This window comes from Myxocyprinus asiaticus, chromosome 38, assembly GCF_019703515.2.
Source record: "Myxocyprinus asiaticus isolate MX2 ecotype Aquarium Trade chromosome 38, UBuf_Myxa_2, whole genome shotgun sequence".
Classification (NCBI taxonomy): Eukaryota; Metazoa; Chordata; class Actinopteri; order Cypriniformes; family Catostomidae; genus Myxocyprinus; species Myxocyprinus asiaticus.
This window is the reverse complement of record NC_059381.1, coordinates 22,949,624-22,974,824: the sequence shown is the minus strand read 5'-3', so window position 1 is coordinate 22,974,824 and position 25,201 is coordinate 22,949,624. Positions and strand designations below refer to the sequence as shown.

Here is a 25,201-nt window from a genome sequence, read left to right as displayed (position 1 = left end):
CATTACAGTAATACCTTGAGTATTATTAGCAGCAATGAGCGTACTCTGCGGTCCGTAAACTGTACAAGCAATAACCTTGATACACAAGAATAACACACTATAATATTCTATCTCTGCCCAGATGTAAACCTCTTACTTGAATCGTATGAGGACGCAGGTAGAATATGTGTTCATCCGTCCTTTATCTCCGACTCGGTTCCTCGAGGCTCGGGTGATGACTGGAGGCCGTTTCCTCGCTCTGTCGGCAGGCAAACGGATGAAGATGCGGATTGCTCGGCGGTCTCCTTCGGATCCGTTAGAGCGTTCGGTGGAACACATAGTATTCTCAACTCGTCCAGCGAGATGGAGATTGTATGGCCACAGTTTCAAGTCGGAAGTTACTTCCTTGTGCCACGAGGCTACACCTGAGAGCAGCGATGAGCTGCATCTACACCCGGTGAGCAAAGTTGCTGAAAGCAATTCCCGGAAGGATCTCAGAGTTATTTCTACTCCCGATGACGTCATGGTTGAGGGCCGTTTTGTTGTGTGCCTCATCCAATAGGAGTTGAGAGTTTGATCATTTAGTGAGCAAGGCTTCATGGGATTTGTAGTCTGTTTTGGACTCCCTTTGTTTGATTTTGGCACGGTTTTTATCAGTAAGATTTATGACTGTTGTGTTAGGCCTGCCCTTGTCTTCTATCTGAATACATGAGGCCCAACACTTCCAACCATAACTCCGACTAGGACCCAACTTTTTAAGTGGCTATCCCCAAAATTAATAACCACTCCATCACCTAAGATGCATAGTCTGGGACAAAATGAAAATTGTGTGTCCAATATATCACACATAAATCTCTGTACCCTCAACCAAAATTCTTGTATCTTAATACATCCCCCCAAAAAATGGGTTGTGTCCCTGTCTTCTGAGTTGCATCGCCAGCAGGTGGGTGTGTCTTTAAAACCAAGACTATACAATCTAGAGGTTGTCCAATATAATTGATGCAATATCTTAAATTGCATCAGACGCACCCTTGAATCTCTAGATGCAGACTTGATGTTTTTTAGAATCCTAGTCCACACTCCCTCTTCCAGTACCAAGTTTAAATCTCTTGAGAGAAGTTGAAGCTCCATCCCCCAGACTCTGAATTAATAGGGAGTAATACACTGATGCCTCATGACCCTTTCCAAAAGCAGTTATCACCACTTCTAGAGTATTTGCCCCTTTAGGTGGCGCAGCTGTAAATACCTAAAGAACTGAGATCTGGGAATCCTGAAATATTGGACCAAATTTTCAAACGATCTCTACACTCCACTGTCAGATAGGTCACCGAGCGTATTAACCTCCCTCACAATCCACTCTGACCAGCAGAAAGGGGACTTATTAATATGCAATTTTGGGTTTAGCCATATGCTCGAAGCAACATTTAAATAAATGTCCGAATTAAACACTCTGGACACTTTTGTTCATACCTTGTGCAAATGTGAAATAATGGGGTGTGACTTAACTTCTCCGATTAGTTTAATAGAAAAGCTTTGCAGTGGCAAAATAGGGGCAAGAGCTTCCTGTTCAATACCAAACCAGGGAGGGGCTCTCTCAGGTGGAAGCGACCAATGAGCCAAATGTCTGAGACCGAATGCATAATAATAAAACAAAATCTTGGGTAGGCCTAGCCCAACTTTGTCAATCGGTTTATGTAACGTATTAAAATGTAATCTGGGATGCTTTCCATTCCAGTTGAAGGACTTCGCTATGCTATCAAATTGCTTGAAATAAGAGAGGGGACATCTACAGGGAGAGATTGTAGCAGGTAGTTGAATTTTGAATACAATTTATTTTAATAATATTAACCTTTCCAATCATAGATAAACGTAATGAAGCCCACCTGCCCACATTGCTCGAAAAAAAATTTATTAAGGGGTCAAGATTAACTCTAATCAAATCACACAAATTTGCTGGGAATAAAATGCCCAAATATTTAATGCCCTGTTTGGGCCACTGGAAAGCACCCGGCTAAAAATCTGTTACTGGGCAGTGTGCCATCAGAGCCAAAGCTTCGGATTTAGACCAATTTACTCTGTATCCTGTGGACTTAATTAATTAATAATTGTGTGGAGGCAAGGCATAGATCCAGTAGGGTTGGAGACGAATAATAAAACATCATCTGCGTAAAGCAAAGCTTATGTGCCATGCCTCCCACCATCACCCCTGGAAAATCATCTTCCCTTCTTATCACGGCAGCTAATGGTTCCCAGGGCAAGACAGAACAATAATGGGGAAAGATGACAACCCTGCTGGGTGCCCCTGTCCAGTGTAAAAAATCTGAAATGAATCCATTTGTTTGTATCACCGCTACTGGGTGTCTATAAAGTAACTTAATCCATCCAATAAAAGTCTTCCCGAACCCATATATTTCCAAAATCTTAAAAAGATAATCCCATTCTACCATATCAAATGCTTTTCAGTGTCAAGTGAGATGGCAGCGACCGGAGTCTGCTCATTCGCCACTGACCACATGATATTATAATTAATTATAATAATTATAATTATATTTATTATCACACATTATACATTTGCACATATACAGTGAAATTCTTTTTTTTTCACATATCCCAGCTAAGCTGGGGTCAGAGTGCAGGGTCAGCCATGATACAGCGCCCCTGGAGCAGATAGGGTCAAGGGCCATGCTCAAGGGCCCAACAGTGGCATCTTGGCAGTGCTGGGGCTTGAACCCCTGACCATCTGATCAGTAACCCAGAGCCTTAACCGCTGAGCCACCACTGCCCCTAATTAGCCGCCTGATGTTATCCGAAGAGCTGTGGCCCCGAATAAACCCCACCTGATCTATATGTAAAAGAGATGTCATAACTTAATCGGTTAGCCAAAATTTTTGACAAAATTTTAACGTCTAGCTGGATCAGGGAAATTGGACGGTAGCTCTTACACTCGCTTGGATCTTTGTCCTTTTTAAGAATCAGACTGATCCAGGCTTGTGTCATGGTTGGCGGAAGCTTTCCTTAGTGATTCCGTATAAAGTTCTAACAAAAGTGGAGCCAGTTCTGTAGAAGAAGATCTAAAAACTCAGCGGCAAAGCCATCTGGCCCCGGAGCATTGCCTGTAGGCAAGGCCTTGATTACCTCGGCAAGCTCCTCCAAGTTTATCTCAGAATCACGAGAATTTTTTTACCTAGTCATCAGTTTAGGGAGTTCTAATGGTTCCACAAAGTTTCTAATATCTTTATTGGTGGATGAAGATGTGGAACTATAAAGATCTAGATAGAATTATTTAAAAGTATTTTTAATATCAATGGCTGAGGTAAATATTTTACCACCTGCAGATTTCATTGAGGGATTGGTAGAAAAAGACTCTATCTGCTTTATACATCTAGCCAAAAGCTTCCCTGCTTTGTCCCCTGACTGAAAATATGACTGTCTTGCCCTGAATAGCCAAAACTCCACCTTCCAAGACAAAATTGTATTATATCTGTATTTCAGTAGGGTCAATTCTCTGAGGCCATCAGATGACATTCGACCCTTCAGCTCTGCCTCGGCATTTTTAATATTCCCTTCCAACTCCACAAGTTCTCGTGCTTTGGATTTTTTGATGAATGAGGCATACTGTATGATCCGACCCCTAAGAACCACCTTAAGTGCCTCCCAAGCCACGCCCACAGAGGATACTGAGGACTAGTGGGTCTCCATATAAACATGGATTTCAGCCTTTAACATTTGTTGGAAATCAGTATTTTGCAAAAGGGATACATTAAAGCGCAAATTATATGACTACTTTTTCTCCATATGTGGCAGCACCTCTAAACTCACCAGGGTGTGATCTGAGACTAAAATGTTTCCAATTGAGCAATCAGCAACAGATGAAATGTGGGACTTGGATATATATATATATAAAAAAAAATGTATTCTAGAATAAATCTTATGGACTGATGGAAAAACATTTATAGTCCCTCCCAGATGGGTTTAAAAGTCTCTAAATATCTGTAAGACCAAGATTTTTACACATACTGTGGAGCATCAGTGTTGCTGTAGGGGGCTTACACACTTTTGCTTCATTATGATCAAGGACTGAATTGCAAGGGGGAAGCCACCCAAAGGCCCAAGGACGGTATCCACTGGCATGGCTGAAGGTCTCCTGCGTGTTCTGTCTTGTCGTGTGCATTAAGTTTAAGTTATTTTGTTCCGATTAAATAACTATATTATTTGTTTTATTATCCCCGTTTAATTTATCCGACTCCAATTATAAAAGTTTCCATGGATATATTAATATTCTGTAGCAAATTAGCTTAAAAAGGGAATTATTTATAATTAATTATAACTGGTTATAATTAATAATAAATATTTAGATTAGATCTTAGAATTAACTGTAGCAGAATCGATATTACAATTATCTGATCTGTCCGTCCACCGAGCAGACAATATAATTATTTATCAATTCTAGGAAGATTACTTTCCTGGCCAAGGAACAATAGCCTTCCTACTTATACAGTGCTAGCAGTAGTTTAGCATGTAGCAAGGAGTAACATTCAGTGACTTTGAATTGTGAGCGGAACACAGAGACAATCAATTGTGAATATAAGGGATTTAATAAATGAAACTATAACTAACATACAAACAAACTAAGCAAAACATACATATATAGAATGAAGGAAAGTAAGGAAAGGAGAGAGAAGAGCAAAGAATGGCAGTATTTCACATCAATTAACCACAACCTAAATGAGAATCATCAGAGACACAATTCACCTTAAAAGGGGTTCAAACTTAAACACGCATCTAATCAGTTGTAAATGGTTACTTGCATTGGTTTGTTGCTGAATAAGAGTCTTGATGCGGTAGACGAGGTTCTCGACGATTTCTTTAGGAGTGAGTTGAAGAAGTCCACAGCAAATCCACAAAGTTACTTGAAGGTAAACACTGCCAGAAGGTTAAACTCAAGAGGAGAGTTTTGGAGTGTGTTGGTCTCAAGAAGAAGAGTTTTGAGCGATGATTAGTCTGCGTTCTGGAGTTTTAATAGTTCATTGCCGCACCCATTTTGTGGGTGGAGTGGCCAATCAGAGGCATGCATTTTGAGCGGGAGAGACATCCTTTGTCTCCGTTTATGGCCCATTCGCATTTTATTGCTGATCTGGACCGCTAGTGCAGCTTTTAATTCAAAACATAGTAAGAATTGTTCTATGCATTTCACGATCACATGGTGTACATTATTGTGTGAGAAATAAAGAGAAGATCATTTTGATACCAAGAAGGTAACCTCCAGACGATATTAAATAAGAGATACACTCATACACTTGAATATAGGCATTTAACGTCTAACTAATACAAGTAAAGGGTTTTAACTAAGTTAATATAATAGGGGAATATACATACAACACATGCATATAGCAGATACATTTATAATTGCTTACTATGGCCTAAATAGAGAAAATGTCTTTAGGTGTGTGTGTGACGTGTATTGGAATTGGTGGAGACAGACAACTGCTCTGGTGCTTGGCACGGGGGTCACCCCCCTTTCTGTGGAATGTGTTTGAAGCTTGATGGAGACACTCCAGAGGCGACCTGTTTTAGCATCCTTTTGATAGTGATAAAGACCATCTGCAATTTAGCACCCATATAAATGTAAACGCGGAGGCCAGGTCAGTAATTTATATGCAAATGTCAAAAGGCTAAAAGGGTTTTTTTTTTTTTAAACAAAGTGTAATTAGCCATCACTGATCTTACACAGACGTTACAATTCCAATCTTAATTATTATTATTATTAAATTTGGTTTAACATTTGATCATCGTATTTAACTCTTATATTGTACTCATTCATTCGGATTCCTATATCGCTTAGAGAGTCTCACGCCGGCCGTGTACTTGGATCTCACGATCACAAACACGCCAGTCTTGGTCATTAGACAGAGGTAATTGACTAAATACTATTTAGATGGCTGCTCATGCTTGCTCTTTTATCTAAAAATATTTTGTTTAGTCCCCTTAGATAGTAGACACTTAATTAGAGTAACGTTATTTATACAGAGGTCATGACTGCTAAAATTTACAAAGACAGACCAACATTACCTAAGTTAAAAATAGCTTTATATAATCATGCCATAGTTTCCTATGTACACTTAGCTAGAAAATATTACAATAACCAGAGGTTTAGACTTCACCCTATTTAGGTTGGTCGATCAACTTCATGTTGTCCTAAACAGAAGTTCCATATCGAGCCTGTACACTCTAAGGACACTTGAACTAATGCAAATTTGTTAGTCGGAGCTCTAAAGTCTCAGTCAGTGTGCCCCATGCTCCACTCAGAACGGAGCTTTAGTCCACTACTAACGTGGTCATAGATTTGCGGAAACATGGACTTAACATAATCTACTAAAGACAATAATTTCAGAGTAAATCAGAATAAACTCAAATGTAACATTTATTTACCAGATAAAATAATACATTCATCAATTCCATTTAGACAATAAGTCAAATTCAAACATACATCAAAAAATAATAATTGCATACCTGGTAGAGAAAACTACACACAGCAATTGTGCAGGAGATCTGACTACAGATTCCCAGTCTCCTTTGCCATCTTTCCTTAAGTACCAAACAATTCTATTGTTATTTCAGATGTGTTTGTTTGATGTTATTCAGGATTTGGTTTACAATTTAGGGGGTTGTAAGTAGACCTTTGAAACTTGTAATTGAGTAGATCGTTTGATGTTTACAAAGAATGCACTTAATCTGCATACAGCATATTGTTCATGTGAGAGACCTGGGAGGGGCATGCCCCTGATAGAATACAGTATATGATAGAATACTAAGTTCTTAAATCTTACTTGTGATTTGACTTTGCTGAAAGGAAATGAGACCGTTTTACCAGTTGCACTGAAACCTCTTGAATGATTCCAAACATGTATGATCAGAAAATATTTTACATTACAGAACAGGATAATAAATAACTTGGATTTTGGTGACTCTTAAATGACCTGAGGTGTGAGAGAGTGAGCAGATGTGAGTGAGATTTGTGTTTTATGGTCCGTACTCAGTAGGGTGTGTTGTCTCAGGTGGAGATGCTCTTCTTTGTGAGAGTTCTTTGACTTTTACCGGAAATGGCGTAGACATCCTGGTTCCAGCCTTACAGAATCCATCAAAAGATTAAAGTCTACTCCCAATATTATATCATGAGGGGTGCCAGCGGCTTGCAACATCCCTTCAAGATCTATAAAAAAGCCCAGATCATCAGCGTTAGGTGCAAAAATATTAGCCAAAATCAACCTTTGCCCCTGAATTTCTGCTAAAATAATAATGACTCTTCCTAATTTATCTTTAATCTGTTTGAGACATTTGAATTGTAGATGCTTACTTATCAACGTAATGACTCCCCTGCTCTTACACGAGCCAGCACTAAAGAAAACATGTCCACCCCATATCTTCCCAAATTTTTCAGCTTCCTGTGGGGAAAGATGCGTTTCTTGAAGAAATACTATATCAAATTTCTTACGCTTAAGAAAATAAATAACCTTCCTTCTTTTTATGCGGTGTCCCAACCCATTCACATTCCATGTGGAGAGAGATAATCCACTCATATTAACATTTGACATTTTGACATATCAGAAAAAATATATTGAATGTCAAAAATAAAATTATAAAGACCACATTCCAATATTAGTGCAACAGTCAAACCCTGAACATCCCCCAGAACAAAAAAATACAGAAAAAAAAAAACATGCGCATTAACCCCGCTCACGACAGCACCAACCGGCGTCCATCCTTCTAAACTCAAATAGTCTATGTACGCCTACGAGAGTGCCCGCAACAACTTTGCCGTTGGATTGGTCAAATCCGTTGTTTCTATACAAATTCTGCGAGACAGAAGTACATAACAGAAAATAATCTATAAAACAAACTCCAGCCAATAGGCAGGATAAACATAAAGAACGTGTAGATTCATTCACAAAACTATTTCTCTAAGCTATTCTCGAAGGTGTGTTCCTCCACAAAACAAATTCCAGCCGCTAGCGGAACCAGCACAAAAAGAAAAACAAAAAAAAAAATTCTGTTCAGTTTCCTCGGGCAGTCGAACGAATGTTCAGTGAGCCGGCTGTTTCACAAGTGCAGCAGATGACCCAATCCCCTCAATGTCCCGCAAAAAATACTCCACAAAACAAACTCCAGCCAACAGGAGGCATCAGTGCAAAGAATGAGCAGATTCAACCACAACTGTCCCGAAGGAGTGTTATTCCACAAAACAAACTCCAGCCGCCAGGCGGAACTAGCACAAAAGAAACATAACAGGCGCCGAGTTTCCTCGGACTGTCAATTGTATGTTCAGTGAGTCAGTTCACTTGGAGGCCATGTGAGAAACCCACTATGGGGTCTTTCACCCTGGGCACATTTGCTGCGGTCCGATTCAGAGTGCGATTGTTCCCGGTGCCCCCCGCAGCGTTGGTCTGGTTTCACACTCACTTGATTCTATCGAACCCCGGTCCATTTGCGTTCATCTTACGTCATCACAAACACGCGTGGAGAACACAACGCGACTCATCATACTTTTTGTTTTTTTGTTATTTTGGTGCCATTATGCACAGCAGAGTGAACGACAACTGCATATATGTGCGCTTCATGGCGTAACTCAGATGTCCAGGGGAAGGCGGCTTGCTGCTGCTCGCAAACGGCGTTTTTTTGAGGAGACAGCTGATTGCAAGGAATTAATTTGCATCTTTGTTTACACTGCACGCTTACTCACGCTCATGTCCAAGATGAAGTTATCGACACTGTCATCTCCTATTATACCCTATATTTATAACCTATAATAGTATTTATATATAGCATTTATGAGGTATACTGATAGACAGACAGACAGACAGACAGTATTTATAGTGTTGATTGTACTTGGATGTCATTGTGGTGTCATTACTTTTTTGGGACTTTCAGGAATGAAAAACGCATGCGCAGGTTACTTTACTTCCTGAACGAGTCCGCACCCGAGTCCGAGTTGCTTTCACATTCACGCAAATCGTGCTACAGTTCCATTGCAACCGAACTCAGACCACCTCCTACAGGTAGTCTCTGGTTCGGTAACCATGGTGCGCTCCCCGGTCCGCATGACAGCTTTCACATTACCAGTTTTTCATGCGAACTGTGCTCTGTTTCGAACTAAACTGCCAGTGTGAAAGCACCCTATGGCTTCCTCAGTCCATCGATTTAATGAAAAACATTGCTTGTTGTGGGCATGTAAATATTTTGCGGCCATCCTTAGTATCTATTCTCAATTTGGCTGGAAACATCAGTGCAAAAGCGATCCTCCGTTGATGCAAGAGATTCATGAAGGAATGTTATTCCACAAAACAAACTCCAGTCGCTAGGTGGAACCAACACAAAAAGAAACAAAATGGCGCCCAGCCTCAGACAGTCGAGTGTATGCTCAGCGAGTGAATTCACTCGGGGGCCACATGAAAATCACCAAATGGCTTACTCACCCCATTGTTTCTATGAAAGACAATGCTTGCTTTTGGGCACATAAATATTTTGCGGCCATCCTTAGCATTTATTCTCAATTTGGCCAGGAACATCACTGCAAAAGCGACCTTCCGTTGATATAAGTGTTTCTTGCATTCCTTGACTCGATCATGTTTCTCTCTTGTCGGATTCGCAAAGTCTGGGAACAAGAAAATGCTGTGATTCTTATTTTGATGAGTTATTTTGCCGGCTACAATTCTCCAAATCCTCCAGTTTTCCAAAACGCATTGCAAGTCTGTCTTGGTCGCTAGCGGATTAGCAGCTAATTCCCTCTCCGATGACTCCAGATAATCGATCCGTCTCTCGACGTCCCCGATTCTTGTAACCAACTCAGAGAATTTTGTTTCCATTGCAGTAATCGATCGACGTATTACAGCAAGATCCTAAGTCAGCAACAATCTTTGTCAACATCACAGACATGCTTGCCAGTTGCCGCTGAATTTCTCCCACTGCACTGCCCAAATTGAGTCCCAGATGTGCGGGCCTGTCTGAGGTTTCAGTTTGAGCACGTAAGTGTCTTTTAATATCTCCAGAGCCTGAGGATTTTGAATTCTTTGCCATGTTGACTTCAAAGAACAGATATGTAGCAGGGTGTATCGAATCTCACCGGTTTATGACACAAAAATAATTAAAAACTAGCAAAGTGCGCAGAGCTCGCTGTTTACACGTCCGCTCCTCGCATGGCATCACGTGACTCTCACTTTTTTGTCTCTTTTATTAATATGGTAATGGTTTGATAAATCCTACTAAATACTTGAATAACATTCTGTAGCTGCTTAAAATGGACTTTTCCCCTTACAGTTCTTTAGTTTACTGAATGCTTGTTCTCTTAGCAAGTTTTTTTTTTTTTCCTGATGCATAGACATTTCTTAAATCTGCAGGGTGTTACCCATGTTTTGCTTCCATACCTTAACATACAAAGTGTGACTTTACATCGTTTAGGATTCCAACTTCATGCTTTTATTAAAGGAATAGTTCACCCAAAAATGAAAATTCTCTCATTATTCACTTATTCTGATGCTATGAGCTCTATCTTCTAAAAATCTTCATTTGTGTTCTGCTGAGAAAAGACAGTCAGACACATCTGGGATGGCATCAGGTTAAGTGAATAATGAGAGAATTTTCATTTTTGGGTGAACTATTCCTTTAATAAAAGCATGAAGTTGCAATCCTAAAAGATGTAAAGTCACACTTTGTATGTTAAGGTATGGAAGCATCATTTTGGATGAACTATTCCTTTAAATTATATTAATAGTAGAAAACATTTTTAGCCTATTTTCTGCATAATGTTTATCATCCAATAGTTTTTTCCTTTAGATCATTTTAGTCTGTAAGATGTAACATTCAGACAGCCTATATTTACAGTACTTGAAGGGATAATTTATCCCAAAAAACTTTTACTCACTCTCATGTTGTTCCAAACCCGTATTACTTCTTTTCTTCAATGGGACACAAAAGGAGATCTTAAGTAAAAAGTTTGGGAGTGACCAGTTATCATTCACTTTCCTGGCATTTTTATCTGTACAATGAACTTGAGTAGTGACTGAGGCTGTCGGTTTCTAACATTCTCTCATCATCTCCTTTTGTGTTCCACTGAAGAAAGAAAGTCCTACGGTTTGGAACAATACGAATGTGAGTAAATGATGACACTATGTGTGTGTGTGTGTGTGTGTGTGTGTGTGTGTGTGTGAACTAACTCTTCAAATTTCAGCCATAGCCTAAAACCTCAGTGAATTGGATATTGTGATAGTAGGCATTGTAGCCTAAGTGTGGGTCAGTCTATCTTCAGCAATGACATTTATTCTGCTCATCAGTTAAAGTCTTTTTAACAGCTTGAATGACACACACACACTCACACTCACACTCACTCACACTCACACACACACACACACACACACACACACACACTCACTCACACACACAAAACAGTCTGTGCAGTGTTGTTGATTGATTTACTTTTCTCTTTTCCTTTTCCCTTGTGCCTGGAGCAGCTCTCCAGCAAGTTTTGGGAGGTAAGTACAATATTTCCTCTTTACAGATTTGATACTAGAGCTGACTGCATTACACACAGCTTGTAATGTGTCATCTTTCTGCTACTTTGCAAAGGCATTGTCAGTTTGTACTGCAGTTCTGCTGACACACTCAAGCTGGACTAAAACTGTACACCTGAACTCAACCCTAGCCTTAATTCATGATATACTTGAGTGATAGCTCTACATGTGCCAATGGTTTGCTGAGCACCAGCAAGGCACTGAGTAAATGCTTGTTGCTGTACTGGCTATGTTGTGGGAGATTTTAAAATCAATGTGTAACAGAGAGGTGGGTCTCCAGTTTGCTGGGCTGAAGGCTTGTGACTCCAGCCCTGCAGTTTTAAAAGATCTCTGATGCTGAATTAGGCCAAGTAAGTGGAACCAGGGCTGGGATTAAGGCAGCTGGCAGTGGTAATGCAAAACCACTCTGCCATATACAGCTCATGGGTAAGATAAATTGAACCTTGCGGTTAAGGCACAAACAGGTTTTGAGATGAATCATGCAAGGCAAGACTTGACAGTCCACAACACACAGTTAAAGCTTGCTAATGTATTGCTAATGAAGAGCTCAAGTATATAGGTTTTTCCCCCGCCTTCCCTCTAAAGGATCAAATTTAAAAGCTATGGTTTGCGATGTATGTAGCTTTAAGGATCTCTCTCTCTCTCTCTCTCTCTCTCTCTCTCTCTCTCTCTCTCTCTCTCTCTATATATATTATTATTATTATTATTATTATTATTATTATATATATATATATATATATATATATATATATATATATATATATATATATATATATATATAATTTTTTTTATTTTTTTTATAGATAGCTTACCCAGAGGCTCTCTGGTAAATTTATCAACTTAATATTGATTTTCAAAGCTAGTTATGAAAAATGTGTCCGATTTAATAGATTGCTTAATTGGTTGTTTCAAATGTGTTATATTTTTTGCCTCTGAGCCGATGTGATGTCCTGGATTGAAAATGATTATTTGCTGCATTATTCAACCAATGTTAAAATACTGTTATCAGATAAGCACAGCGATTTTTTTTTTTTAAATTTATTTATTTTTTTTTTTATTTATTTTATTTAATTTTATTTTTATTATTATTATTTTTTTTTTCTGTGAGCAGATTGAAAATGTAAATATTAAAGGGATAGTTTACCCAGAAATGAAAATAATTTCATAATTTACTCCACGGAACACAATAGTACATACAAAAAAAAAGTTGCATACTCTAATATTTAGTTGGAATATATATTCACTGTATGGTACTTTCACTGTATGGAAAACAAGATGCAATGTAAGTGAATGGTGACTGAGGCTAATATTCTGCCTAACATCTTTTGTGTTCCATGAAAGTCATACAGGTTTGTAACTATTTTTGGGTGAACTATCCCTTTAAGAAGCCAAAATAATGTTACCCTCACTCCTCACAGGCCTTTTGTAAGACTACTTGAGTCTTGCAAAATGGAACATTCTACTCTTAATAATGGTCTGTGCTATTTAAAATGTACCCTCAATGTTCCTTTCTTCCTCAGTATTGAAGGCCTGTGATCACAGGCAATGTGTTAATTTTGCCTGTGTTCTATACAGAAGGAGGTTATCTACAGTAAAAGGCCACACTTACACTAGTGGATGACAAAGGCCTTCCCTTAGAACATGCGCTTTTAACCTAGACTTTTAATAATCCACCATTTCTCTTGTAAAGAGTTAAAACGCTAGGAGTACATCAAGTGGCTAGAATTGGACAGGGATGTGCCATATAGCTACAGAAAGTGCATGTGTCTTTATTGGATTAAAGCTTTCATACTGTGTCAGCACTTTGTTTCCAGTGCAGAATGCATGAATACACTCATGATACTCATTCAAGGGAACACGCAAGCACTCCAATTTTTTGCCACCTTCTCTGCAATGTAATGTGACATCTAAACAGCTCGATTTAGTTGTGGCATCAATTGGTACATGTACAACATTCAAATTCCATCACATGGAATCCAGTGGATGTTTGTGGTTGTGCATGTTCATCTCTGGGCATTCACTGGAAAATGAAGGTATTGTAGCAGGAAGCAGACATTAGAATTTTTGTTTTTCTGTCCAAATCATGGTCTTACAGTTCACATTGATGTTTGATCAAAATGTCCAATCTCAATAGAAGTGATCAGAATCTGATCAGTTCTGTTAAAGATATAATTCACCCAAATGAAAAATTCAGTCATCACTGACCATACTTACCCTCTTCAGGTTTTTTTCTAAGTCAAAAATGGTCATCAGTGGTGCTTTAAGTACATGGTCATCCACACGTGCGAAGTTGGATTATTACATAGTTGTAATAAATTAATATTTATTGTAACTATGTAGTTGCATATCATGTATATACTGGATATACAGTATGTGTGTATGTGTGTGTGTGTGTGTGTATATATATATATATATATATCTCTCATCTAAGCATCTGGAACATTTTGAATTTGATTTTTTACTTCATGGTATGGAAAACAAAACTACATTACCTTAATTTAACAAACCTTATTTCTAAAGCAGTAGTTATAATATTCAAAGTGTATATGAATTGTGGCCTCAAAAACACTGGCCACCCCACTGGCCCCCCATCCTCCATGATCATTATGATAGTTTATATTTAACTCAGAATAATATTCTATATATATTCAGAATAATGTCTATATATTATCAGACATTAAATATAAAAAAATAAAAAACAGTTTTCACCAAACACTTCAAATCAAATCAGATCACTTTTATTGTCACACAACCATATACACAAGTGCAATAGTGTGTGAAATTCTTGGGTGCAGTTCCGAGCAACATAGTAGTCGTGACAGTGATGGGACATATACCAATTTACAATAAACATCAGATTTACAACACAATTTAAAATCTAATATACACATAATTACACACAATATACAAATAATAACATACACTGTACAGTATACAATACACACAATATAGAATAAACATTATACAATAAAAAAGTATATGTAGTATATATAAAATGTACAGTAGGTTGTATTGTACTGTATTGACATTCAGGCTGTCGGTTGGTAGTAAGTTGCCAGTGTGTTGTTAAGAGAGAATATAATATAATAATAATATAATTTATGGCAGTCCGGTGTGAGATATAAGAGTAAGAGTAATAAAGTGCAGTGCTGATGTATTTTGATCGTGGGAGATCAAGACTGCAAAAGTCTGATTGCTTGGGGGAAGAAGCTATCATGAAGTCGGCTGGTGCGGGTCCTGATGCTGCGATACCGCCTGCCTGATGGTAGCAGTGAGAACAGCCCATGGCCTGGGTGGCTGGAGTCTCTGATGATCCTCCAAGCTTTTTTTCACACCGCCTGGTATATATGTCCTGGAGGGAGGGAAGCTCACCTCTGATGATGTGTCTGGCAGTTCGCAAGACCCTTTGCAGGGCTTTGCGGTTGTGGGCGGTGCTATTGCCATACCAGGCGGAGATGCAGCCAGTCTGGATGCTCTCTACAGTGCAGGTGTAGAACCGTGTGAGGATGTGGCGGTTCATTCCAAACTTCCTCAGCCATCTCAGGAAGAAGAGGCGCTGATGAGCCTTCTTCACAACGGCTTCAGTGTGGATGGACCATGTGAGTTCCTCAGTGATGTGGACACCCAGGATCTTGAAGCTGCTGACTCTCTCCACTGGTGCACCATTGATGGTGATGGGACTGTGTTCTCTTTCTCTTCTCCTGAAGTCCACCACAAGCTCCTTTGTCTTACGGACTTTGAGGGAGAGGTTGTGCTCCTGACACCAGTGTGTCAGAGTGTGCACCTCCTCTCTGTAGGCTGTTTCATCATTGTCAGTGATCAGACCTACCACCGTCGTATCATCAGCAAACTTAATGAGGGCATTGGAGCTGTGTGTTGCCACACAGTCATGTGTGTACAGGGAATACAGGAGTGGGCTGAGAACACAGCCCTGCGGGGATCCAGTGTTGAGGGTCAGTGATGAGGAGATGTTGCTGCCCATTCTAACCACTTGGCGTCTGCTTGACAGGAAGTCCAGGATCCAGCTGCACAGCGAGCTGTTTAAGCCCAGAGCCCGGAGTTTCACATCAAGCTTGGAGGGCATTATGGTGTTGAATGCTGAGCTGTAGTCTACAAACAGCATTCTTACATAAGTGTTCTTTTTTTCCAGGTGGGAGAGAGCAGTGTGTATTGTAGATGTAATGGCATCATCAGTGGAGCGGTTTTTGTGGTAAGCAAACTGCAATGGGTCTAGTGATGGAGGCAGCACAGAGCAGATGTAATCTCTGATTAGTCTCTCGTAGCATTTGCTGATGATGGGGGTCAGAGCAACAGGACGCCAGTCATTTAAGCAAGTGATTTTGGATTGCTTTGGAACAGGCACAATGGTGAACGTTTTAAAGCATGTGGGGACTACAGACAAAGAGAGGGAAAAGTTGAAAATGTCCGTAAAAACACCAGCCAGTTGGTTCGCGCACGCTCTGATGACGCAGCCCAGAATGCCGTCTGGACCCGCGGCTTTGCGGATATTCACCCGTCAGAAGGATCGGGTTACATCCACTACAGAGACGGAGAGTGAACTAACCACTGTAGCTTTGGCCACGAGAGCGGTGTTATTTCCCTCAAAAAGAGCATAAAAAGTATTTAGATCATCCGGGAGAGAGGCAGTGGTGTTCACGGTGGAGTTTTTATTCCCTTTAAAGTCCGTGATGATATTAATTCCCTGCCACATGCTTCTAGAGTTGGTGGTGTTGAACCGTCCTTCAGTCTTGTTCCTGTACTGACGTTTTGCTGTTCTGATTTGCTGTTTTTTGGAGGGCATAACTGGCTTGTTTATGCTCCTCCGCATTCCTGGAATTAAAAGCAGAGGTCCGCGCATCAAGTTCCACGCAAACATCGCTATTAATCCAAGGTTTCTGGTTCGGGTAGATCTGTATTGTTCTGGTCGGAACGACGTCCTCTATGCACTTTCTGATGAAACACATTACGCTATCAGCGTAAAGCTCGATGTTGTCATCAGAGGGGACTGGAACATCTCCCAGTCCGCGTGATCAAAACAGTCTTGTAGCGTAGAATCTGATTGGTCCGACCAGCACTGGATCGTTCTGAGGGTGGGTGCTTCCTGTTTCAGTTTCTGCCTGTAAGCGAGCAGAAGCAGAATGGAAGAGTGGTCCGATTTGCCAAATGGTGGGCGGGGGAGGGATTTGTAGCCGTCCTGGAAGGGAGAGTAGCAATGGTCCAAAACCTGGTCCCCTCGTGTGTTAAAACTGATGTGTTGATGGTATTTTGGTGAGACTGATTTGAAACTGGCTTTATTAAAGTCCCCGGTCACAATGAACGTGGCCTCAGGGTGCGCGGTTTTCTGCTTGCTTATAATCCCATACAGTTCCTTGAGTGCCCGGTCTGTGTCGGCTTGTGGTGGGATGTAAACAGCAGTGATAATGACCGCTGTGAATTCCCTCGGTAGCCAGAATGGTCGACATAGAAGCATGAGAAATTCCAGATCAGGAGAGCAGAAAGACTTGATAGAATGTACGTTCCTCTAATCACACCAGGATTTGTTGATCATAAAACATACATCACCACCTATGCTTTTTCCTGAGAGGTTTTTCGCTCTGTCCGCTCGGTGCACGGAGAACCCGCGGGTTCAATGGCTGAATCTGGAATCTCAGCAGACATCCAAGTTTCCGTATGGCAGATAATGCAGCAGTCCCTCGTCTCTTGTTGGAAAGAGATCCACGCTCTCAGCTCGCAGAACTTGTTGTCCAGAGACTGAACATTTGCCAGTAGAATACTGGGTAGCGGAGATCGATTTGCACGATGTCTTACTCTAATGAGAATGCCGGCTCTGTTTCCCCTTTTCCTTTTGTGTTTTTGCGGCCGGGCAGCCGGTTGTGTTTGTAAACAGCGGGTCGGCATTGAGGAATTTGAAGTCCAGTTTACGGTGTGTAATTGCAGAACCAATGTCCAAAAGTGTTTGTCTGTCATAGACAATAAGGCAGACAACATCCAAGACAAAAAACATAAGAATTGTAAGCAAAACAAACAAAACACTGTTGTGTCGGAGCTTGCAACGCAGCAGCCATACTCGGCGCCATCTTGAGTCCAGAGTCTTTACCTTGTAAAAGAGAGAGATTTTCCCCAAGTGAACCAAAAGTCACTGTACGCACTGTAAAGACTCACTGTAACTGTAAATATGAAGTCGGATGTGAGATGAATTTTTGTCCTTAAACAGGCCTAGTTTCATTTTGAAAAGAATTAAGAATTAGCTTTCCTACTTTTTGTTTCCCATTCGTCCAAGATTATTTCCACGTGGAAGGTGTATGGCTGTTTTATCATAATTTAGTATAATAAAAAAACATTGCATTTTTTTCTCAACGCATCATATACGTCATATGATTTACAATGAAAATGTGCGTACAGACTATTTAAAGCACAGAGGTGGTATAAATATATTAAGACCGGAATTACAGTCGCGGGAAATAAACTTCATCTGCTGCTTGTTGATGATTTAAGGCACTCGTTGTTGTGCACTCCTGATAACAGCAGCATATAGAAACAAAAGTCAGCTACTTTTGTTTGCCCAGTCACATATGTTCACCTATAGTGCAGCAGCCAGTCAATGTGATTAACAATCATGTTAAAGGACACGCTATAGAAATTTTATATTACGCTATTGCCTCTTTATGAAGAGAGTGAGTTAGCCTATTATTATCAATCTAGCAAGTTTCCCCAACTAACAATTTTTGTCTTCCGGAACGATCCTTTAAGCTTTAAGGTACTTTTTGGTTTTCCATAAAAATTTTCTTTACAGAAATAGAACATCTGTTTAGGTTGTACACAATGGTTACCCTATGTTCCCTTAACCACTTAATTTCTAGATCTTTTCTGCCACCTCAATAAACAGACATTTATTATTTATTATAATGAATTATAATTATTATATAATCATAGAGCAGAGCTGCAGTCGAGAGAGAGATGCCGAGAGAGAGAGACATCTTGAAGCTGTGTGTGTGTGTTTATGCTGCTGTGTGTTTAGTTCAATGTGGTGTTTGGAATAAAGTTAGTTGAATGTGCATCCGGCTCCAACTTCCTCCTTTCCCGACCACACACACACGCACACACGCACACACACACACACACACACACACACACACACACACACACACACACACACACACACACACACAGACAGATATTTTTGGTGTGCCACCCTAAAAAATTTTACTGTTCCCCTCTGGCCACCCCATAAAAACAATTCTGTTCTGTTCGACTGGGTTCAAGTCTGGGCTCTGGCTGGGCAATTCAAGGACATTTACAGAGTTGTCCCTAAGCCATTCTTGCATTGTCTTGGCTGTGTGCTTAGGGTTACAGTCCTGCTGGAAGGTGAACCTTCAGACCAGTCTGAGGTCCTGAGCGCTCTGGACCAGGTTTTCATTAAGGATATCTCTATAATTTGCTGTGTTCAGCTTTCATTCAACCCTGACCAGTTCAACCCTGATACGGAGTGGTGGTGGTGTAGTGGGCTAAAGCACATAACTGGTAATCAGTTATTTCATTGCATCTTTTTTCCATACAATGAAAGTGGATGGTGACTGAGGCTGTCATTCTGCCTAAAATCTCCTTTTGTGTCTCACAGAGGATAGAAAGTCATATAGTTTTGTAACATGAGGGTGAGTAAATAATGACAGACTTTTCATTTTTGGGTGAACTATCCCTTTGAGCTCCTTTTAGATCATAAATCTTAAGTCTTATATACAGGGCTCAACAAAAAGGATGGCTTGATGGCCCTAGACCAGTGTGAGCGAGTTTTGGGACAATTGATGTCATTGGTCCTATCAATGGGAAAATTGTGTTTTCGCACAATGTCCTATGATCATGTGTTTTTATGTCTAGCTAACTTTAACATTTGAATTTTTGTGATGTTTATAGCCTGACCTTACCTCTGCTTCCATCCTTGGAGGAAAAGCTTTTATGTCACTGCTGCTCATTTTGGCATCGATGCCAATCTCAAGTGCCAGAGCGTAATCCAAAGCACAGCGGTTGCATTTCTGAATTTGCTTACACTTTTTTTTTTTTTTTTTTGGCTGTTGAAAGGCAACATAGATCAGGACTAGTCTCAGCCTCAGACAGCACACCCACGGTCTGACCATCTGATGCATATTACAAAACTGGAAAGCATGTGCGTAAATTGCAATCAACAGTCAGACTGCCTGACTTAATACATTTTTACTTGCATGGTGCACAGGTTTTTACAAGTTCGCCTGGACACAAAGGACCTTAGTAATGAAACACGAGCAAAATGGATTTCTATGCAAGTGCACAAGTTTACCCGGTTAGTGGCATCAAAACTTGGAAAGATATTCAAAATTTTTATGAGGCACTTAGTAGCAAAGTAAATTAGATGTTAATGAGCAGATCTCTCTATTCCAGATTATCGCTGAGTAGTAGTCTGTATGAATTACGTTTGGACAGATGGAATTCTAATCACAAAGTCTATACACATCCCCCCCCACCCGATGTTGTCTGTACAGCTGTGCATAGACAGGCATATTTTGACAGACTGACAGAGTTTTTTCGATACCAATCTGTTATTGTGGTAGCAACTATTCCAAATAAACCTGCCTCAAACTACAAAACAAACTGTGGTCACTTTACATGTTAGTCAGACAGCCAAAATACGTTCTTGGCCAAAATAAGCTGCAAAGTGGACCAGGCTTTATGCTGTCTTTAGTCAAAAGTCTGGCTTTGCGAGACCAGAGACCAGGCCTGACCGCAGTGACCATGACCATCAGCACCCTGTAAAAGCAGAATCATGTGCTGCTAAGAGCACTGAAGAAGTCAAAAGAGCAGGTACAGCTGGCACTGCCATACCCAATCCTCTCAGTACCTCTGTGACCTTGGTATAATCCTCCTTCTGAAGGAAAAGCCTCCAGGAGTTTTAGAGGGGAGCAGACTAATCCCCTCTCAGCATATTCACAACTTTCTCAGTCAGTGCTATGCAGGAACTGATCAGGGGAGATCAGTTTAGATATGCAGCAGATAGAGAATCAGGTATGGCTCAGATGTTACATCTTTCTCAGTCCTGAGATGGGGAAACTTTACAAACAAACGTTTAGTGATGAAAAATGCTGGAGAATTCTGTGGTGGAAACAACATAATATTTAATGTCCAGTATTCCAGACATTTGGACTGAAGCACATTAAATATTCTGATAAATGTAAATGTGCCTACTGCATGTAGAATTTTGAACTAACAGGTTTATCACACACACATACAGTTGCAATCGAAATTATTCAAACCCCGCCCCACCCCCAAAGACAGTAAGGATTTACAAAGGTAAGCTTTTCTGATGACCCAGAATTTTTCAACTTTACATCTATATCAGTTGAGTGACACATTCAAAGTCATAGTGTGAATATATAACCTAATATTTCTAAATAGCAGGATTTTTTAAAAATACTGCCATGTCGTAATTATTCAACCCCTATTGCATGTAGCTGTTTCTTAAATATGTAAAGCTACACAAGTAGTTGTTTTAAAACAAAATTAAGTCATCAATCTGCAATGGCACTTATTTAAATTTTAAAATTTAAGTTTAGCATTGTAAGCAAAAATGTATTTCTATGCAAAAAATGCAATTTAAAAATAAGCTGTCTCAAAAGCTAATAGAGGAGATTATTTCATTACACAAGAAAGGTCATGGCTAAAAGTAAATTTCCAAGGCACTTCAATTTCCAATAGAAAAAGTTGGCAGCACCATTCATACATTTTTTAAATATGTTACAACAGCAACCTTACTGGGGTGTGGAAGAAAGCAAAACTTCACCATGGGAAATGTTGACTTGAATATTCAAAAAGTAACAAAGACCTGTGGAGTCCTGGAAGAAGGTTTTATAGACGTATGACACTAAACTGAAAATGAGTTTTAGACCCATGGGTCAGCAGTACATCTGGAGTAAGATGACAAGAACGACATCATCCCCACAGTCAAGCATGGAGGTGGGTCAGTCCTGTTATGGGGGTGTTTTGCAGCTGCAGGAAACGGCTATGCTGACTATGTGACTGACACCATGGATTCTTTCAGGTATCAGGCCATTTTGGCACAAAAATGTGATGCCTTCAGTGTGTAAATTGAAGCTCGGTGATCACTGGACTTTCCAGCAAGACAATAACATCAAGGATACATCCAAGTTTGTCCAAAGTCTGGTTCAGGGATAGGTCGTGGAATGTCCTTAAGTGGCCCTTTCAGTCCATCATTAAAATCCCATTGCAAACCTTTGTTGGGATTTCAAGGAAGCAGTGGCAGCACAGAAACCAAAGAATGTCAATGAGCTGGAAGCTTTTGCTCATGATAAATGTGTAAAATTTCTAATAGAGAGGTGTCGAAGCCTGAGAACACTTACCTGAAACATTTATTTGCTGTTATTAAGGATAAAGGTTGCTCCACAAATGATTGACTTTGGGGGTTGAATATTTTTGACATGACATTTGTGGAGATAATTAGTTATTTTTTATTTTAAATTTTTTATTTAGAATTAAAAACTCTTTGTTCTCAAAATCACTCAAATGTTTATTAAAAACTTACTTTGACTGTTTACTGAGGTTTTAGTTGATGTGTTTTAATTCACATCACCAGAATGTATTGCTGGTCAGGGCGGTTGAATAATTTTGATTGCAGCTGTATTAGTGTTGAATGATTAATCAAAATAAAATCTAAATCACGATATGTGGTAGTGCTATAATCAACTGTATGGGTGCAGCTCTTTTCTCTGTACACATACTCAAAGCACACTTGAGGCTAATGAGCTGAGCATGTTACATTTACAGCGCTCTAGATTAACTAATTGCACATTTTCTGTGTTTCCAAATATGCTTGGCTGCTAAATGTTACTATCCAAATCTTAACAACTCCATAACACCGGGTGTGGACAGAAGAGTGATTGAGAGCATTTCTCTGCAGTAAACAGCCAGTGTGAACTCACCTACAAACAAACATCTTCCTTCATGTTCCGTCAAAATAAAAGCTCAGCCAAACTAAAGGTTAAAAAGGGTTTAATCGGACCGCATTGCAATGCCACATGCAAGTGTAAATTAGTGCATGAAATTAGTACATGAATATGCTGCTGTTTTATAATATGAATAATAATTATTATTATTATTAGTATTTTCATAATAATGTCTTAAAAATAACTTATTATTGGGTTTCAAAAAATAAAAGTGAAAAGGGGTCTATGACCCTAACACAAAGTGGACAAAAACAGGTAAACAGTAAAGAGATACAAGGTGAAGGTTATGTGAATCTGTTTTTCCCTCTTTTTTAGTTTTAAGTGGACTCAAATGTGAACACCCTTTCTTAAACAGTATTTCTATTGGCAGAAGAAAAAGTTTGCCCATGACTGACTTTTTGTAAAAAAAAAAAAAAAAAAAAAAAAAATATATATATATATATATATATATATATATATATATATATATATATATATATATATATATATATATATATATATATTTTTTTTTTTTTACTAAAAAATTACTAAATATTAACATTATTTAAAAAAAAAAAAGAATTATGTTAATAGTCAGATTGCAGTTCAAATCGCAATTGCAATTTTCTTTATCAAAATAATTGCCCTAATATATATCCATTATAGGGCTGTGGATTTAATGCTTTAATTCAGTGCGATTAAGTAAATAAAAAATGCATAAAAAATGAACATAATTCTATATTAAAAAATGGTTTCTATATGTTAACATTAGTAAACACAGTAATTATCATGAGCTAGCCATGAACAATAATTATTCAAAGAATGAATTAATCTTGGTGTCTAATAGTTGAAATAAATACAATTGTTTATTGTTAGTTCATGGTAGTTCATAATGAATTAACTAATGTTAACGTAGACAACATTTTTTGAATATTAACATGAACCAAGATTACAATAATAAGCGCTGTAAAATTATTGTGCATTTTTAGTTCATTTTAACTGATGTAGTTTACCAATGGTAACGGTACAACTTTATTTTAAAATGTCGGCATTAAATATTGCAATTTCTGTTTTCACATTTCATAATGGTAACTTTGTATAATGACTTGTACAAAGATATTTCATGTAAAAATATGGTATCAATAATAATAATAATAAATATATATATATATATATATATATATATATATATATATATATATATATATATATATATAAATTCAGCTGGTGTCAGAGGATTAGATTGTCATTCTCACATTTCCACCATTTTTTTTTTTTTTTTTTTTTTCCTAAGCTGATTAAAAAAACTCTTTCTATAAATGACCAATTCGTTCTTTTGGCTGTCCTGACATGATCATTGTTGTCATTGGCCAATAAAATTTGTCCATTATACATGATGAATGTAATTGCCACTGAACTGTTTTCTGGTTATGTAAAAACTACAATTACGAGGGTTCCAGATGGAGAACAACCATTTTAAGTGTTAGTTGAGGTAAAAATGAGTTCAGGCTAAACTTGTGCAGTTGTTGGCATCATTATAACTTAGGTTAGTTACATTCAACTACCTCAAGTTCATACATTAGCTTTACATCATCCACTCACTCCTTAAACTTTGACGGGTGAGGCACTTTCAAAAAACTCTCATTGTGACTAAAAAATATCGGCACTATGGAGCCACCTGCTTTTTTTTTTTTTTAACTCACATTTACTTACATCACATTATCCTGTAAGAACATACACCAAAATGAGTGAAAATACTGGAGTCTGGAAACAAAAACAGGCTTCTGTTTTTAATCATGGAACAATTCTTGTATGTGGAGATAATGCTCTGTGCGACCACTGCATCCAGTAATTTAGCAGGCATCATAATTTTGCCATGCATATTTGTTGTTGATTTTAGAAACACTTTTTGATGGTCGTTTCCACAGCAACATTGGCATGGACCAAATTGTTTGGATGAAATTATGTTGAGGAAATCCTGTAGTTACATTTTCTATTCAGATAAACGTTATGAAACAGCAAAAGCAATATTATAAACATTTTTATTTTTTATTTAATATTTCTAGTTGGGTGTTTATGGAAATGTATATTCACAAAGATATATATATATATATATATATATATATATATATATATATATATATATATATATATATATATATATATATATATATATATATTGAATTGCCCCATGCATTTAGAAATATGTATTTTATGGGCCGAAACATTCCTTGTAATGGAAACATGTTAACCTCAACAAGCTGTTGTGATTGCCTTGCATGATTTCTTTTTTTTTTTTTTTTTTTTATGTTTGCTGTCTTTTTATTATTCCGGTGTATGATTCAATACTCACTTGCCATTTAAAACAATATCTCCCCTTCAGTAAATAAATAAATAAATAAATAAATTATGAGGTTCACATATTTATGGGTGGGCTATTGACTCAACACTTTTATCCAGATTAAGCCAGGCATTGATTTTGTTGTGCATGGTCAATGGCCAGGTGGATGTGAATTTCCATGATAACTGCACAGGAACAAGAGCAGAAGTGCGTGTGAGAGAGAACAAGACAGAAAGCTGCGGAATGGAGCAAGGGTGGGTGGGGGTTAGTTGCACGGGCAGCGTCATACTAAAGGAGACATGAGAGCCTGTTGCTATGCCAACACAGATGGGCCACTGCATTTTAATGCAGAC

The 25,201-nt window shown here is 38.7% G+C and overlaps 1 protein-coding gene across 5 annotated transcripts in view; it reads left to right on the top strand.

The window, feature by feature from the left end:
* The window catches only part of LOC127428483 (neurexin-2-like), a 574,215-nt gene that overhangs the window by 106,405 nt on the left and 442,609 nt on the right, over positions 1 to 25,201 (top strand). For all 5 annotated transcript variants that reach the window (XM_051676890.1, XM_051676894.1, XM_051676891.1 and 2 more), the window contains exon 3: positions 11,481 to 11,501. In XM_051676890.1, the coding sequence (XP_051532850.1) occupies positions 11,481 to 11,501 (21 nt within the window). The remainder of the gene's footprint in view (positions 1 to 11,480; positions 11,502 to 25,201) is intronic.